The 17,625-nt window shown below is 44.0% G+C and overlaps 2 protein-coding genes across 5 annotated transcripts in view; both read right to left on the bottom strand.

The window, feature by feature from the left end:
- The window catches only part of septin7b (septin 7b), a 169,184-nt gene that overhangs the window by 93,745 nt on the left and 57,814 nt on the right, over nt 1–17,625 (bottom strand). The gene's annotated exons all lie outside the window — the stretch shown is intronic.
- LOC127600945 (glucocorticoid-induced transcript 1 protein) lies at nt 3–17,431 on the bottom strand. Of its 4 annotated transcripts, none has more exons than XM_052065880.1 (9): nt 17,157–17,431; nt 16,639–16,964; nt 9,371–9,519; nt 6,459–6,548; nt 4,453–4,584; nt 3,482–3,607; nt 2,334–2,535; nt 2,076–2,196; nt 3–1,693 (listed from the first exon to the last, which is right to left on the bottom strand). In XM_052065880.1, exons 2-9 carry the CDS (start codon nt 16,943–16,945, stop codon nt 1,429–1,431), a joined length of 1,392 nt encoding a protein of 463 aa, XP_051921840.1. In that variant the 5' UTR covers nt 16,946–16,964; nt 17,157–17,431; the 3' UTR covers nt 3–1,428. The 4 variants fall into 4 exon arrangements, with proteins under 4 accessions (XP_051921840.1, XP_051921838.1, XP_051921839.1 ...); XM_052065878.1 differs by having other exon boundaries at nt 4,453–4,587; nt 16,639–17,013; nt 17,157–17,427; XM_052065879.1 differs by having other exon boundaries at nt 4,453–4,587; nt 9,371–9,516; nt 17,157–17,426.

Below are 17,625 nucleotides of genomic sequence, written 5' to 3'. Positions count from 1 at the left end.
CCTTTGAAGTGTTGCTGGAGTTTTTATTTTGTAATCTGAAAAAACAAAAATCATCACAGGTGTGCACGCGCACACACAAACATACACAGGTACCATCAGTCCTCATCCGATTTTGTCGCACTTTGCTTTGGTCCATCATTTTAAGGGGTCAGGGCTGGCACCAGTTGGTACCCATGATGTAGCACGATCCCTGTGGAATGCGTCAACAGGTTTAACGTGTGCCCATTGGCCAAAGGAGAAGATTCAGAGTAAAAAAAAAAACGGCAAGGAGGCAAAAACATTTTGGTCTCTCGCATTGAAAAAAATGTAACAATGTCCTAAAAAGACTACAAGCGAGATTACTCATGTCTCATTATGTATAACTACAAGAGCAGCAGTGTTGTTGTCTACAAAGAAGCTGATTGGCCATCACAAAGTTGTCTGAAATGTTTGTTGCCATGAAAACCAACAGTCCAAACTCAAGTTCCATGAGCAGCAAAAAAAAAAAAAAAACAGCAAGTAGAAGAAGCCTCACAAGGGACATGTCCACACAAACAGTTTCATACATTTTTTACACCTTTTGTCTTGATTGGCTCAGGTGCTCCTTTACAGAATAACAGTGTAATCTTTCCAGAAATTTCTTATACCCCCCCCCCAAAAAAAAATATTGAAATTAGAATACCAGTAGGGAAACACTTGAATTTCTATTCAACATTCCCGACCACTGAAGAATAAGTCAAGAAGTATTTTTTTTCCAAGAAAAACAGTCTAAAGAGATTGTTTTGGGGAGAAATACATTCATAAATTTTGGAAATTAGTGTTTTGTGTACGGAAATATGCAAATGTACATGGATAGTCACATTTTAATAAAAAAATTACAATAAACTCTTGTTTATTGTGGGGGTTAGGCTACAAAGAGATGGAAGTAGTAACTTCTTAAAAATTATTCTATGCATTTTAAACCTTCACACTTAATGCCAATGTAATACGTGAGGTGCAGATATTCTTGTCCACTTGGGGTCGCCATCCTCATGTTATACAGCACCATATTTGTGACTGAATGCAAAGCTGGACCTGTGACATGAGCCTGAACAAATTGGAAGCATCGATTTGGCTGGCAGCCAACTGGCTAACCGCTAGCCTCTCTGCTTGTCGAGTAACAGCGACAGTTGACGAACAATAACAACTGCTTGTGTTTACTTGCCGTTTGTTCAATAACGTGATTGAAAGTGCATCGATGTTAGCCTAAATTAAATAAGCTAATAATTACTTTACCATAGCCGCACAGTTAAGCTTCTAGTTCGCACTAGCTTTATTGGCGCGGGTGGGGGGGGGGGGGGGGGGTGTTAAAAAATCTGTTCTTGATTGTGTGGACATGAGCTTGATTTGGAATTAATGGAGTGCAAAGCTTTTTTTGTTGTTGTTGCGTTCATAATGTGGCAGCGTCTTTTATATTCCTGACGACAAACCGCCGACGGCCGCCTCAGTTTCCTGCCTATCGGGCGAGTTGGGCGTGTCCTGAGACTGGGCGTCATTGCTGTGGAGACCGGCGGCACTGGCGCCGGCGTCGGCATCGGCGCCGGAGCAGGACAAGGGCGAGAAGAGGGACGAGCAGAGCAGCTTGACCGGGCAGAAAGCTGAACCTCGTGGAATGAAGTTCACCTTGTTTTTGTCGGGACACGAGAAGAGCGGGAAGCCTTTTGATTGGCCACACCTTGGAAAAACAAAAAGCGTTGATTAAAATCCATCCGGCGGTTTTTGTTTTGTTTTTTGGTTGTTAACACGTTGCATGAAAAAGAATTTACACTGGAAATTGTAGCACATAAGCAAATCTTTAGATTTTTTTTGTTGTAAACAATAATCAAATTAACATGTTTTTAATGAAGAATAGATATGTTCCAGTCTATGTAGAGAAAAGCAATGAATACATTGGATTTATTATTATAAAAATGATTAAGATGAATTTCTCTAGGACAATGTCAAACAAATGGGGCAGATTTTTTTTTTGCTCCTGCTATCTCGCGATGCATTCAAGTGAAATCTACACGGAAAGCACGGAAGTGTACTCTGATACAAGCTAATTAATGTCAACTTACAGCATCTCGTCAAAGACTTTGACCCTCTCGCAGCCTTCCGGTGGCTCTCGTTTGAACATGTAGCTGTTGTTGGGTTTGGGAGACGTGGCAAACTTGGGAAGCGGTGAGCCGCACGCGCCTTCTACAAACAAAAAAATACGATTAAAACTACAAAACACAATACAATACGCTACGATATGGATTTTTATGTTTTTCGGGGGCAGGGGTCCTCCCCATTGTACAATAAGTCTTCACTAGAGTAAGGCAGAGGAGTTAAACCTTTGTCCACGTCATCCGCTGAGGATGAGGGGCTTCCGTCCGGGGAGTGCAGGTTTTGGGGACTGAGGGGGCTGCGGAGTCGGGGGGACGGACTGGACTCTCCGCTGGAGGGGGCCTGGGTGTCCGTGTCCCGTGTTTCGCTCATGTTGCTGTAGCGGTGCAGCGGGAAAGGAGCCCGACGGCCGTCCGCAGCGTCCGTGGCCTGTTGTACAAGCGAGAGACAGCACTTGGGTAAAATGGGGGGGGGGTTACACTTTGCCAGTTTGCTTGCTTGAAATGCTCATGAAAATAAAATGTAATTTTTTTAAATCCATAATTGCTTTTATTTTAAAAGCAATTATGGAATTTTATAAGATTATTTCATTTCACAAATCAATTTGTTTTACAAGAATTAAGTCAGACTTTTCCCAGAATAAAAAAAAGGTCATAATCTTACAAGAATGAAGAAAAATAAAACTAAATAGTATAGATTTTAAAAAATGATTAAACAAAAAACAAAGAATTTAACTTAAGACATCAAAAATTATCAGATGAAAGGTGTTTTTTTTAAAATCATAAAAATCTGTATATAAATCGTTGGCAAATTACAAGTACCGGTAACTTTTTTTTTTCAGGGAACCCCCCAGAATAAAAGCAGGATCTTTCCAGAAAATAATTTTCTTTAAAAAAAAAAACGTTTTTTGAAGATAAGTCATGTTTGCCAAGAAAAATGTTACAATCTAAGGAGAATAAAGCTAAATCCTACAAGAATAATGTCTTTTTTTCCTCAAGAAGTAAATATAATCTTACAAAACTCAAGTCATATTTTTGAGTAACAGTTATGTCTATTTTACAATCACTTTTTGGGTGAAAGTCAGATCATTCACAATAAAGTAATCAATCCCTATATGTGTTTTTTTTCCCAGAGGACACTTTTGTAGCTTACTTGTTTGAGGTACTACTCAAAGGTACATTGGAGTTGTTGTTTGTTTAAAAATGACTACCACTGAACAGATTCTTGGTTCATCTCCAACTAAAAGCCATTCACAAAAAGTCAATTGAAAGTCAAACTGTGACGACCACGTGACTACAGTAAATGGTACTTAATGTGTATCCAAAAGGTGTGGGCGTGATAATAACAGTCCTACCGCTCCCAAATGGGCGTTTACCTGTAAGCCGTGCTCCCAATCATGTCTGATGAAGACGTTTTCCAGCTCGTGGTTGATCGCCTCCACGCTGCTCGGCACTCTGCAGATCAGAGACTTGGCGGACAAAGAACAAGAAGATCCCTTATGCTGAAGAGGAAGAAAGAAGAAGAAGAAAAAAACTATTGAAACAAATGCAGTATATATGAAAATGAAGTACAAGCGAAAGAATAAGACAGCATTGTAAACATAAGCACCAGTAAAGCGCTAGTTGTCGTCCCCACATAACAGAGAGAAATACGTTAAAATATTGTTGTGTGCTGTTTTTGGAAGTGTTACTCCCCCTGTGTGTGTTAAAGTAGCTGTAGTTTGTGGAAACATTGTCGTTACCCCCTGCCCCTCCTGTCTATTATATTTCGCATTGTGCGTTAGCGTCAAGCTAGCAGCCTCGCGCTACACAAAACGTCATGGTGTCATTGTGAACCATTTTGGTGTTCAACTGATTGTTTTGTGTTTTTTGTTATTGTAAAGTGTCCTTGGGTGTCTTGAAAGGCACTTATAAATGTATTATTATTATTATTATTATTATTATTATTATGTTGAATCCCCTTTTGTATGTATTGCTCCTCCACGTGTGTCAAACGAGCCGTTATTTGAAAGTTTCGAAGAACTGTAACAACTATGCTAGTTTCCATCAACCAGTACACGGCGTTCTGCGTGATGCGTTATATAAGCCGGCAGACGTTTGGGAGACGACGCATTGATTGGTTGGACGTGTCGGTGTTGAATACTTCTGCCTCAAGGCCTGAAAATTAATGAATTGACAGCCCCACCGAAAATGGTTTCGAATCCTCTGCAGATGCCACAAGGTGACACAGAAGCTCTATTTGCCGATTAAACCAAACACTGGCTTGACTAAACATTTGTTCCTTGGCACGAAGATGCCAAAGGAATGTTTTGGGGGGCTTTTTTAGTGTTCAGGGACTGGGCCTAACCTGTGAGGCACAGGCCCCAGCGGCAGCGGCGGCGGCTTGTTGGGTGTGTGGCGTCCCGGACGTGGCGTCCCGCTCTTTGCTCTGTCGACTCCCTTGTTTGCCGCGCTGAAGCTGCAGCCTCAGTTTGGCAATCTGCTGGAAAAGGGACAAAATGGAACAGATTCAATGACACGGAACGCGCAATTGGGGAAAGTGTAAAAAAAAAAAAAAAAAGTTTAGCGAAAGGAAGAACAAAAAACAAAAAAGAGTTGGAGAAAAATCACGTCGATGATGATGTCAAAAATGAGGTCGGTTTTTCTGATCTGTTGCTATGTTATCAATAATGAACTAATATGATGACATAAAGCCCCCCCCCCCCCACACACACTTTTATTCCCTCTGTGGCACTTGGTAAACTCACATCCGTATGAAACCACTTGATTTCCCTATTAATTGCTATTTATCATCATAACATTTGACAAATAAAAGCATGAAGGTCTAGATCCACGTCAAACAGAGTTGGTGACCATTTCCCCTCCGGTACCGATGTCAAAAAATGTATTTGTGACAAAGCTCCATCGAGACGTGCGTCAAATGAAGGGCAATTACATGAACTTTCCATACCGCTTGCTATTATGTCATTATCTGATCACGCAATGATCCCGAAACATTTTTTTGGGGGGTCTTGAAAGCCTCATCGCACGCCACCTCTTAGCAAATCAACATTGCTTGAACAGTGTTTGAACTCCTAAAGACTTCATAACAACGCAGGGCGTGATGCAGCCATTCACGTCTGATGATGAACCGAGCTCAGTGAAAAGGGAGGGCTCGATGGTGGTGGTGGTGGGGTGGGGGGTCTTCTATATCAGACGAAAACAGGATGCCCTTTATGGGCCTGAGAGACGCACTTGTGCTATGCAGACAAAAGGTGCGGTCTTCACCGCATCGCCGCCACAAAGACGGCTCTCTTTGCACGCTCCCACACATGCAGCGGTGCGCTTTGAATGCGCCGCACATTTAAGGGATCAGTTCAAATATGGGAGGCGGCGGTGCAGTGGCGCTTCGGGGAGAGAAAGACCTTAAATTTAGAGTTGGGCGCCTAATAGGCAAGAGCGGTCGGATTAGAAACGGAAAAGCTTATGCAAAGGCTGACCGCGGCGCAAGCAAAGACACATGTGGAGTTCAACCCCCGGGGAAAATGACAAAAACACGTGTCGCAGCAGCTGCCAGTTTCATTGTGGCAGTGATCATGAGAGAGAAAATGCGGGAGAGTGAGAGAGTGATGGAAAAAGCATACGTGAGAGAGAGTTTGAGAAAGGGTGCGGGAAGAAGGGAGTGACTGTAAAAATGTGAGAGAGTATCTGAAAGAGGATGAATGAGTGGTTGAGTCAATAAGTGTGAGAGTGTCAGTGTGAGTGAGTGATTGAGTGTTACCGGTGAGTGTGGAAGTTAGCGAGAGAGTTTGGCTGCGCGTGAGAGAGTATTTGAGGTGCGTGACAGTTGTGTCAAAGTATGTGCAAGAGTGAGGGAGAGACTGCCCGCAAGAGACTAAGTGGAGAGTGAGTGTGAGACAAATGAATTAAGAACATGTGAGAGAGGAAGGGAACGAGCGCAAATTTGAGTGTCGGAGGGAGCGAATGAGAGCACGGTGGTGAGTGTGTGTATGTGACAATGTGTGCCAGAGGAAAAGAAAAATGAGAGCGCGAATGAGGTTGAGAGAATGAGCTCAGAGAATGTGAGAGAGTCACAGTAAGGACTGTAAGTGCGCTTGTGAGAAAACTTATTATGAGTGAGTGACAGTGTGGTGGAAGATTTGGCGTGCGAGAGTGAGGAGGGAAGAGTGCAAGTGAGCGAGAGAGAATGATCTGAGAACGTGTGAGTGTGAAGGGGTGAAGGTGTGACAGAATGAGCGAGGTTGAAAGAGTTTGCAGTGTGTGTGTGTGTGTGTGTGTGTGTGTGTGTGTGTGTGAGAAAGTGGTGGGAGAGTGAGGGTGAGGTTGAGGGAGCGAGTGCGTGCGAGCATCTACCTCCTTGAGGTGGTCTGCGCTTCCCCAGGAGGCGGACCTCTGGTGAGGACTCCCTTGGTCCGCCCCGTCGTCCATCCACATGCCTGGAGTCTGAAAGGCGCAGAAGTACATTCTCTTGAGCCGTCCGTCAAATTTCATTATGTCGGTAAACAACGGGCGCCATGACACGTCCGGGTGGTAGAGAAGTGATTGACTTTCCTTTGTAAACCAAGGAAAAAAAATAATTTAATGCACCGCAATGGGTGGGCGATGTGGCCCAAAGTAACATCTCCAATTTTTTTTTTTTTGAGGTGGGGGTGTCAGATTTTTCCTTTCTAATTAAATGAAAGACGAAGCCACAAGATGATGGCAATTCATTACTTTGGTACAAAGGAAGCTCCTCAACTCGCTTCAACGTCGTTCGGTGGCCCCAAAATGTTGGCAAAGTACTACTTTTGTCTCAGTGAAGCTCCTCAACTGATTTCAACATAGTTCCTTTGTACCAAGATGACGACAACGGCGTGACATAAGCCAAAACGAAGCACCTCAACTTACTTAAACATCGGCACTTGACCTCAATTGAGATACCAATTTTGTCTTCATCAAGAAATGCACACGATTTAACGCACATTTCAAGTTTATGGGAATAAACTCATTTTATAATTGAATTATAATAATTTCAGTATGTGGGGCCCAGCCAGTATCAACACGTGTTGTGTTGTATTGTAACTTAAACGGATGGGGCCATGAACCTCCTCGTTAAGCCTGTGTGCGGGTTTTGGGGCGGAGATTTTGGCATAGGGTAGCCTTCGCATGGCAAGTTTTTCATCCCAATTATAGCAGACTAAACAAAATTTTTTGGTTTGTTTTCTACCAGATTACTATTTTTTTCCAAATTTGAATTCTTTGTTTCTAAAAATCCTTAATGGCAATGACAGCCGTGTGTGGCGTCACAGTTGTGTGCGCCCTTTGGCCCGCAGAAGCAAGCGTGAAGCTAGATAGCGAGTCGGCGCGCAGATAGAGACTTTCATGCGACCGATCCCACACGCAGAGCGGCAAAGCGGGTCACATCCTCAAGAATCCAAAGCAGGAAATCAGCACCGCCGCCGCTTTCCATGGAATTCCGATTGTTTGGCTTGCACGCCAGGACACGCACGCCTCGAAGGATGGTTGGAGGAAGAGGCCGAATTGTTTGCTGCTCATGTCTGAAAATCAGCAAGCGGAGCCGCCATAAAATACGGGTCAAAAAACAAGGTCCGTTTGGTTTGCGTGTGGGAGGTCTCGTTTCAAAACCACATCCGGAATAAGTGTACGCGTTCAATGTAAACACTAAAAGCAGAATAGTTTTGAGGTGTACGCCTCTGATCTGGCATACATATGACTTTTTTTGTGTCTAAATGGGGGGGGAGGGGGATGCAGTTTTACAACGGGTGTGAATGTGTTTTGCATTAGAACTGATCTTGATTTATATATCGTATTAAATCAGGTGTGAACTTTTGTCCCCCCCCCCCCCCCCCCCCCCCCCCAAGTACACGATTTGACGAAAAGTCCACGTGTCTTTGAGACCGATGTTGCCTTCATATTTGAGGAATGTGCTGGGAGATTATTTTGCGATTCCACTTGAATCTCTTCAACCCGAGATTTCCTCAACAAGGCTTAGTAGTGGAGCGCCCAGTAGATGCCCAATCGTGGCAGTGGTACTCGAATGCAATGTTTTAATTGGGGGGGTGGGGTGGACGGGGGGGTCTAAGCTATTTGATGAGTCGGCTTTTGTTCGGCGGTTCCTTATGTTCATAAAGACGTTGTGTGTTGGGCTATTAGCATGTCTATGGGCCCTCTGTCACACAAAGGGAAGGCGTTCCACGGGGGCCACGAGGGCCAGGTGGTGAGCAGGGAGATTTGTCCTCACCCCGGGGGACAGGTGCAAACCATCAGCATAGTTCGGAAAGAGGGAAAAAAAAAAATGGCCGAGGTCCCTTTGTGCACTGTTAGCAAGAAGTGGTCTTTGACCAATTGTTGAGGGGAAGTTTGCCAATGTATTTGCTCAAGGATTGTCGAAGGGGATCGCTGTTCTCTTCGCCGAGAGTTCACATTTCAGCAGCAAATGCGTGGACCGGAGCTTTACTCTGCGCTGACATTGTTTGGATAATCGCCCGTCAAGTTCAGTTTAAATAACGGAGGCTTACAAGGCAGGAAAAACTTTTTGGTTGTTCACGTGATCAAGGATGTCATGGCCAGAACAGAAGTGAGTCGGGCTGCTTCAGTCAATGCATTCCAACAGGTTGGCAGCTGATATAACGCAATGACTGAAGCATCCGAATCGACCTTTCACGAGCATTGGATAATGCCAATGTACATCCTGTTCAGGCTTACAAAAAAACAAAAATCCCACCTCCACACCTAGTGTACGACGTAAAACCTGCTCACTCACTGTTAAGAGACATTCACACAATGCAAAACATGTTTACACCCCCCACCCCTCCAAAATAAATCACACAGTATAGTGTGAGTTTACTCTGGACACGTTTCAGATCTGGTATGAGATACATCCATAAAACTTTTTTTAAAAGTCATTCATCATATTTGTAGCGCTTTTTGTATATCAGCGTATCTGGTATAACATGTGAAAACCTCAGAAAACATATTTGCCATTTAACACCTTGGCCTGCCACTGCACGCAATGAAGCGCGGTCCCGCCTGACATAGCAAAAGGTTTCACACCTGTTCCGGCCGTCATTTAAAACACGTTCACGCCCGACATAAAAACACACACGGTGTCTGTTTCCACTCGGTATAAAATGTGTTCACACCAGCTATTAAAAAGACATTGGCAATTATATTCATACCCCATAAAGTATCTTGACAGATAACAAATTCACTCCAGATAAGACACGAAACATCCCACCTTCCTTTTTTTGACGGGTTCGGTGTACCTGAGTGGATTTGTCTTTCATACAGTAGGGGTAAGGCCCGTGAACATCTCGGGGCCACTGTCCGGTGAGGTAAGGGGCGGTGATGGCATCCAGGGAAGATGTCCGTCGGATGGCGCTGGAGCTTCGCGTCTGCAACTTGGACCTTTCTGCTAGAAACGGAGACAATGTACGTCGTTCATTGTTTTTGGAAGTAATTATAATTATGCCGCTGGCGGCCCCGTGGTTAGCGCGTCGACCTCACAGTGCAGAGGTACGGGGGTTCAATTCCAGCTCCGGCCTCCCTGTGTGGAGTTTGCATGTTCTCCTTGGGCCTGTGTGGATTTTCTCCGGGTACTCCAGCTCCCTCCCACATTCCAAAAACATGCACGGTAGGCTGATTGAACACTCCAAGTGTGAGTCTAAGCACAAATGGTTGTTCGTGTGTGTGTGTGCCCTGCGATTGGCTGGCAACCGGTTCCGGGTTCCCCCCCCCTACTGCCCGAAGACGGCTGCGATAGGCTCCAGCACCCCTCCGGCTGCCCCATCCCTTTTGGGGATAAGCGGATTGGAAAATGGATGGATGGACAATGCCGATAGCTTTTTTTTTTTGGCTTCTTCTACACTGTAGTGCAGGGGTGCCCAAACTTTTTGGACCGAAGATCTACTTTTCGATCAACTAACCTACCGGGATCTACCCTTACCAGCATGCGTGCGCACACACGCGCGCCATGATGAGAAACAGCCTGAAACTGATGCACGCGATGCACTTTTGCAGCCTGTTAACTATCGTAGCTCACACGCACCATTTTAAAGTACTTCCCTGGGGGCTCCTAGAATCCGATTCTTTTTTCCGTGCCCTCGGTGAATTGTACACGAAGCAAACTCTGAATGAGAATAATGACCATAAAAGATAGAGCGCAACAGCTCTGATCACAAGCTGCAATTGCAGACTGCTGAGAGCTAACAAGTTCCGGTGACGTAATCACGCGCCACCGTAAATTCAAGATTTACCTGCTTTATTTTATTTATTTATTTTTTGTGAACATGAGACTGATAGGATGATTAGGGTGCAGTGTAAATTAACACAAAAAATATATTACAAAGACACACAAATGGTTGTTTGTTTTTTTTCTCCTCGACACTCCTTGGATCTACTTAGAAGCCGTCTTAGATCTACCGGTAGATCAGGATTGACGCAAGTCAAGTCAAAATCTGGCTCGCAAAATGCCCTCGTGACCTCGTGAGTCAAAGGTTGCGGCACCGCTCTTAAGTCAAGACGGGACACTGTTCATGGAACACACGTTTTTCAATCATACTTCCACAACTATCTTCAGCAGGAACATCCACAAGCGTACAAGCTGCAGAGAGCAACGTTTTGAATTTGGCGTTGCATCAAAACGACAAAGTTCATTGTGGACTGAAAGCCGCGGTTGTGCAATGACGCTCCTACAAAGAAAACAAGCAAGCTCATTCGGTTGCACGATGTCATGCCCGCCGCATCTGAGCTCATAAACACAAAGTGCATTAATACTGCATGCACGCGCGGACATAAGCCCCAACAATCAAAAGTGCATTAGGCTTGCCTGGTTGGAACGATCGAGGGTTACTTTGAGAATCTCTCAGCCAATACCATTGTCTTATATTTTGGGATTTTAAATTTGGGATGAGAAATGTTTTTCTTCCTTATTTTTTTAAAAATATTTTTTAAAGTGTTGTGTAATATTTTTTGTTTCTCAATTCTCTTATGCCATGCATGTGTGTCCCCCTGATCTCATATGCTGTATGTCAAATATTTTGGGAGGATTCCTCAAATATTCCTCCAGTATTTTTTTCCATCATATATTTTTGCATTCATCCGATATTTTGATATTTTTGATTAAATATCTAACATTTGTCTACTTTTGCACTACTTTTATCTTCTTATATTTCTGCATTTTCTCCCCCTATCTAACATTCATGTGATGTTGACTTTTGTCATAATACTTGTGTATTTATTTCTAATATTCGGGTATTATGGGTAATATATATATATATATATATACAGTATATATATATATATAAAATATATATTTTACTCTTACAGTCCCCCCCCCCCCCCCCCCCACTCAAGATAGTTACGCATTACAGCCTGGGCTCTTTTGATTTAAAACACTCAAAAGTCTTGCTTTGATTTGTATGTTGCAACAAGTCTAACTTTTCATCAAATATTTTAGTAGTTTTGTCAAATATTTTATATTCACAACACGATACGTACAGTACATACTAAACGTAATGTTTTTGTAGTAGTGTGTTTTTATAGTATTCCCCCCCCCCCCCACTTTGCCATCTAACACTTTGGCATATTTCGCTATAACACTCATCATATCGTGCGCAAACACAAAGCGCATAAATACTGCATGCACGCAAAGACGTTAGCAACAAGCAGTGCATTAGGGTTGTCAAGTACGAGGCCCTTTCAAGAGCTGCGTATGATGAGCATTAAAGATGCTGTACATTCTGTCCTAGCTCTACACACACACACACGCACTCCAAACGCCCCTCTCGCTGTCCCCTACACACACACGCAGCCATTGTTGGTAGAACATACAGGCCCGTCCAGCCAAAGGTATGGCCTAAGTAAGCTCACTGGGCTACAGTACAATTCCACGGACAAAGACGACGGGCTACATTTCCATCAATATTGATACAGGGCCGGCCAGGCCTCTCGGAGCAGGGGATTGTGGTTATTTTCCACCGTCTCCGCACTTGCCAGACCAGAATAATCTCCCCCCAGTGAGCCTGGCCAAGACGATCAAAGCATCCCGATTTTTGGGGATGAAGAGTGATTATTTTCAGGCTGGAGTTGTAATAAAAACTTTGCCTTTAGTGGACATGGGGAATGAATCGCGCCCGCATTTCCAGAGCGAAGCGAGTGGTTTATGAACGGGAGAGCAAAAGGTGAAAACAAATGTGGTGCCACCCGGTAAAAGCACGGGCGGAGAGGTGTTCATGCATACTCAGGAGAAAACGCACATACATCCAATGGTGTCGTGAGGTACGACTGATTTGCTCCGTGACCACACTTGTAACTCAAAACACTTGCATCTCAAGTCATGTCGCCCCACTGAAATGAAAGAAAATGCCATTAATCCGTTCAAGCTTCCCAAAGCAAACTAGGATTTAATGTGTTTTAATAAGAAAATAGAATTATTGCACATTCTGAAAACATAGTAATGACGTAGTTGGATAAAAACGAAAGAATTAAATGGATATTGCGCCGCCCCTTCTGGTGTGCGGTACATTTTATACACACACACACGCACGCACACAGAAGGAAACTACTCCTTTGGGTGAAGTTCATTGCGGTACAGTGCGTGCATCGCAATTTTTTGTGAGCAAGTTAAGTCATTCAGTCCCAAAGACGTTTTTAAACGTCTTTTCAGACTTGGTCCAGAATTGGCTGGTACTGAACGAGTTAAAAAAATAAAATATAATCAGAATAGCCTGTATGGTGAAAATCGCTTACTTGGGTGCCTCGTATTTTTATACAATATTCAAGTGTGTTCTCCCTCATATTAAAAAAACATGTCATAACATTTTGTGTGTATGTGTGGAGGGCGGGGGGGGTGGGGTCTGGTATGGCTTAATGGCATTTCCTTTCATTTCATTGGGGACATGAGACGAATATTTTGGCCTATTGGCGCGATCACGGAACAAATTCAACATTTACGTCAAGGTACCGCTGTATATTTGCATTTTTATAATATTTTTTGCGTCTTGCTACAAAGTTTTGAGAATTTCAAAATAAATGCTGCCCGTTTGGGTGTGAAGGGAGGTCACTTTCAACACTTTTCCTCAATCCAAAAACCGCACAACATAAAAACACAACCACAAGGACGTTGTCTGGTGTTAATGTTGGCTGTGAGCATGAGAGAAGGCTTCAGCATGTGTCCCGCAGTTGGTCAGGAAACAGCCTGCCAGCTTTGTTAGCATCACTGCACAAGTTCAACTCTAACAAAACAAGCAGGCACCGACGAGTCACTGCAAGACAAAAACAAAGGTGTGCCAACGACGCCGTTACCAAAAAAAAAAGGCACAGCTGTTTTAGCAGATCGACCATTTGGGCGCCGCTTTTCACATTCGGTCCGACTCTGCAGTTTTGACCCGGGCCACAATGAAACAGGAGCCTTTCAGCACAGCTGCCACTTTGTTGACGCTCTTTGTTACAGGGAAAAAAAAAAAAAGTTTATCGGGCAAGTGATGTCATGCGGAATATGACACTTATGCCCACTATCTGCTAAGTTTGACGTCGTGCTGGTTTTCTGCTTCCAAACAGTACCGCTTTTGTTGCATGGGCCACAGGGAAAAAAAATGCACATTTTAGGAAATGGAGACTGCAGGATCCATGGCTGCGGCTCAGCAACCAGCTAATATAATGGTAGCATGCATGTGGAGTACATTATCAGTCCCTGGGGTGTGTTTTGACAGTAAGGTGGCACCGATACGCCACCCCGGCCGGGAGGTGAGAGGTCGCCGCGCTCTGAAACCAAGGTATGCTCGGCATGCGGACAGGCCGGGACATGGGATGCCCTGTTGTGGAAAAAGAAGACAAGTGCGGCTTCTCATTTCCTGATGCGCACGCTACACTGATCAAGGTAGGCGGTCATCCCGGGCGGAGGAATGCAGGGGGTATGTATTAATATTCTTTGATGAGCGGCTTTGAGAGGCCTGACTGAATATACGACGCTCCAAAGGAGATTTGAACCCCAATCTCCTGATTGTGAGGCAGCCATGTTAACTTAAGTCAGCTATGTGAACCACTATGCTGCAGACACCCATAACACGTGTCCAACAGATGAATGCACGGATATCGATATCTCAACAACAAATCCTCTTTTGGGGAGGAAAAAAAAAAAAAGTCAAACCAGTTGGACTTGAGTCAGCTGTGTGAAGCACTGCACCAGCAGTATTCCTCCTTCGAGTCCTGCTCGGGTGCTCAGATATTGCTACGCTATGTTTTTTTACAAATCCTGCGGTAGAAACACAAGCCAAACCAGTGGGAATCAAGCTAATTATGTGAACCACTACCCTGCCAACAACCAAACACAAATGTCTAACAAATTCATTCGGCGAGATGTAAAACGGTTTCCTACTTATACTACTATTCCACCTACAAACATGGTGATAAATGGTCAAGCCAAAACCGGGTCCACTTGAGGCTACGTGGACGACTGCATTGTCAAAAGCCTTATAAGGAAGTTTCTGGAGTCATTCATTGCCATGTAAAAACATTTTGTGCTTATGTCAGTATTCCGCCTCCAAATCCTGCAGTGAAAACAAGCCACAACAGACATAGAGAGGAGATGGAGTCAGCAATGTGAACCAGTACTCTGCTCAAAGCCCTACATACCGTAAAATTCTGTGCATAATACCAAAATCAACCTTTAAAACCATTTTCACGACCATACGGCGCACCGTATCAAAAGGCATCGTGATAGTTAAGGGTGCCATTTCGATATTCAACGCATACACAAGACGTGTTGTATTATTGGATGCTGGCATGATAAAACATCCACTAGCTTATAAAATACGGTAGGATTGCATGCACGCGAGTATATGTTTTTTAAAAGGCAGTACAACCAAACTCAGTTTCGCTCCGACTGCCTTTATAAAAATATATGCCAGCATGTACGCATGCTACCGTATTTTTTTTAAGCTAGTGTACGTTTTACCATGCCCGCGTCCAATAATGAAGTATGTCTTGTGTATGTGTTAAATCCAAAAACAGAAACAGTAACTGACACTGGGCCTCTTAAGACGGTGCACCGTACGGTCATGAAAATGCGATAACTTCATTCATTGTTTCCTGTCAGAAAATGTCACGGTATGATTATTAGCGTTCCAAGTTATCACATCTTTGTTTCTGGCACATTTTTTTCAATAAATTAAGTTTGAATTTCAATCTTTACAGAATGTAAAGGTTCTTGGGCAGGGTTGAGTTATGATGTCCCTTCGAGGGCCATTATGACTCTAAATTCAAAAAATGTTAAGGTAAGTTCCCTTTCCATGATTACATAATACAAACGTTTTTTGGATCGGATTGAATACAACTTTATTGTCAAATGTGCACGTACAGCACAAATGAAATTTCCATCCATTTTCTAATCTTCTTATCGTTACAAGGGCCGCGGTTGTGCCGCAGCCTATCTTAGCTCTCATTAGGCAGTAGATGGGGTACACCCTAAACTAGTTTGCATCCATGGCAGGGCAAACATAGATAAACAACCATTCATGCTCACAACCACACCTTGGGACAATTTTGAATGTTCCATTAACCTGCCATGCATGTTCTTGGAATGTGAGAGGAAACCGGAGTACCCAGAGAAAACCCTCACAAGCGCAGGGAGAACATGCAGAATCCACACACGAAGGCTGGAGCCGGAATCAAACCATGCACCCCTGTACTGTGAGGCAGACGTGCTAACCAGTCGCCCTTAATATGTATAATACTCGATCTTTACGAAGAAGTCAACGGTCTGGTCAAAATAAAGATTGAATAAACGCCTTTTTAAGCATTATGTGCTTTGTAGCACTGGGTGACATAGCTCAAAAATGTTTTACAAGTATTTAATATCAGTCAATCTTGACAATTGTTTTTTTTTTTAATACGAGGGTCTCCAGTTTATTCAAAATGCTTATTTGCATTAGATGCTAATCCAAAGCATTATTGCTGATCATTATTATTACTAACCTTTATTCAATGTTCAAACAAAAGTGTGGTCAACTAATACTCTCTTGTTGTGCATGCAGTTGCATTGAACAATCGTTTTGGGAATACTTTCATCTTTTCAGCAGACTCATGATTGGTGTAAATAGTCTATTCATATTTTAGTTGCGTGATTTTGACTTGAGTGCGATGCCAAAGGGGGACATGGCTAGCTAGCACTATATTCGACTCTGGAGATCGTATGATTATTAACAGCACTTTTATCTTTTGTGTTGATAGTTACAATTCCAAGTTAGCCCAAAAATGTTGGTTGCATTTCAACTTGTTTGTCTTTTGAGTTGCTGGGGTTATAATTACACTTTTGTCTTTGGTGATGATGGTTTAGACTGCCTTTTGAAGCACGCGACCACATGAATTGGTCAACTTTTGTGTTTGCTGAAGATGATTTGAACTCCCAGGTTTTCCATTTCATTATTACCTGTTGACTTGTGAGTTTTCACATCGTTTCTGCATAAACTGTGTGTGTGTAAAAATGAAGAGTTACAACGTGGCGTGACATACTTTTAGCGTGTGTGTTGTTTACCTTTGGAAACGGGCGAGTCCGGGGGGCAGGAGGCGTCCTTGTTTTCGGACGACAGTCCCTGCTTACTTCCTGGGAGGAGGAGAGTCGGGCTGGAGGGGGGGCTGGAGCCTCGGCTGCCCGCGGCGGCCCCGCTGTGAAGGCTCGGCGGCGGCCGCGTTGGGCTGCTCTGGCCGCCCCGCAGCAACTGGTAGGGCACGGTGGCGCGGAGCGGGTGCAGGCGACATCCGCCGTTTCCGAACGAGCCCGGGGAGCCCGCGTTGCTGCGCCTCACCCGGGGCTGTTGGAGCGAGTTGCCGGGGACTGACATCCTTCCCCAAAGAGTCCGACTTTAAATAGCGAAAACAGGGAGAGAAAAAGTGAGGGCACCAGCAGCAGCTGTTGGAGTGGAGGAAGAGTTAGCACAACACGTTAGCTTCCTCTTTTTGTGTGTGTGCGTGTGTGCGCGCGTACGTGCATACTCGACTCTTACGCTCGAAGAAAAACAGTAATGAAAAGATGTGTGTTGATGTAAAACTTACCTTTAAGTTACGTACAAATGCAAACTCGCACCTTAATCATAACACAAGTGGCTTAAAGTGAAATTTATAACTTATTTAAAAGCTGAGTTGAGTCCACTAGAGATGCGTACCACCCATCTCGACCATTCTACTAAATGACTTGACTTGGCTCGACCACTAGCTGACGACTATTTGGGGCGAGCCCAAGTGGCCGCTCAGTGGCTCGTGATTGGACAGCGGCGATGTACAGTACGGCCGTCGATTGGTCAGAGATTATCTATCGAAGGCCCTTGTAACCAATGGCGCCACAAGCAGGGGACGACGTCGTTGTAAAGTTGGTCATCATTGAGCTGCTCTCGACGGCGACGGTGGAAAATTGAGTTACCATCATTAAAATTAGTTCACACTTTCCACTCTAATCTCTGGTGATCATGTAGATGCTTGATAAACACAGAAAGACCCTTCAAATTCTCCAGACAAATTGGTGACT

Source organism: Hippocampus zosterae, chromosome 5, assembly GCF_025434085.1.
Source record: "Hippocampus zosterae strain Florida chromosome 5, ASM2543408v3, whole genome shotgun sequence".
Taxonomy (NCBI): Eukaryota; Metazoa; Chordata; class Actinopteri; order Syngnathiformes; family Syngnathidae; genus Hippocampus; species Hippocampus zosterae.
This window is presented reverse-complemented; position numbering and strand designations above follow the sequence as displayed.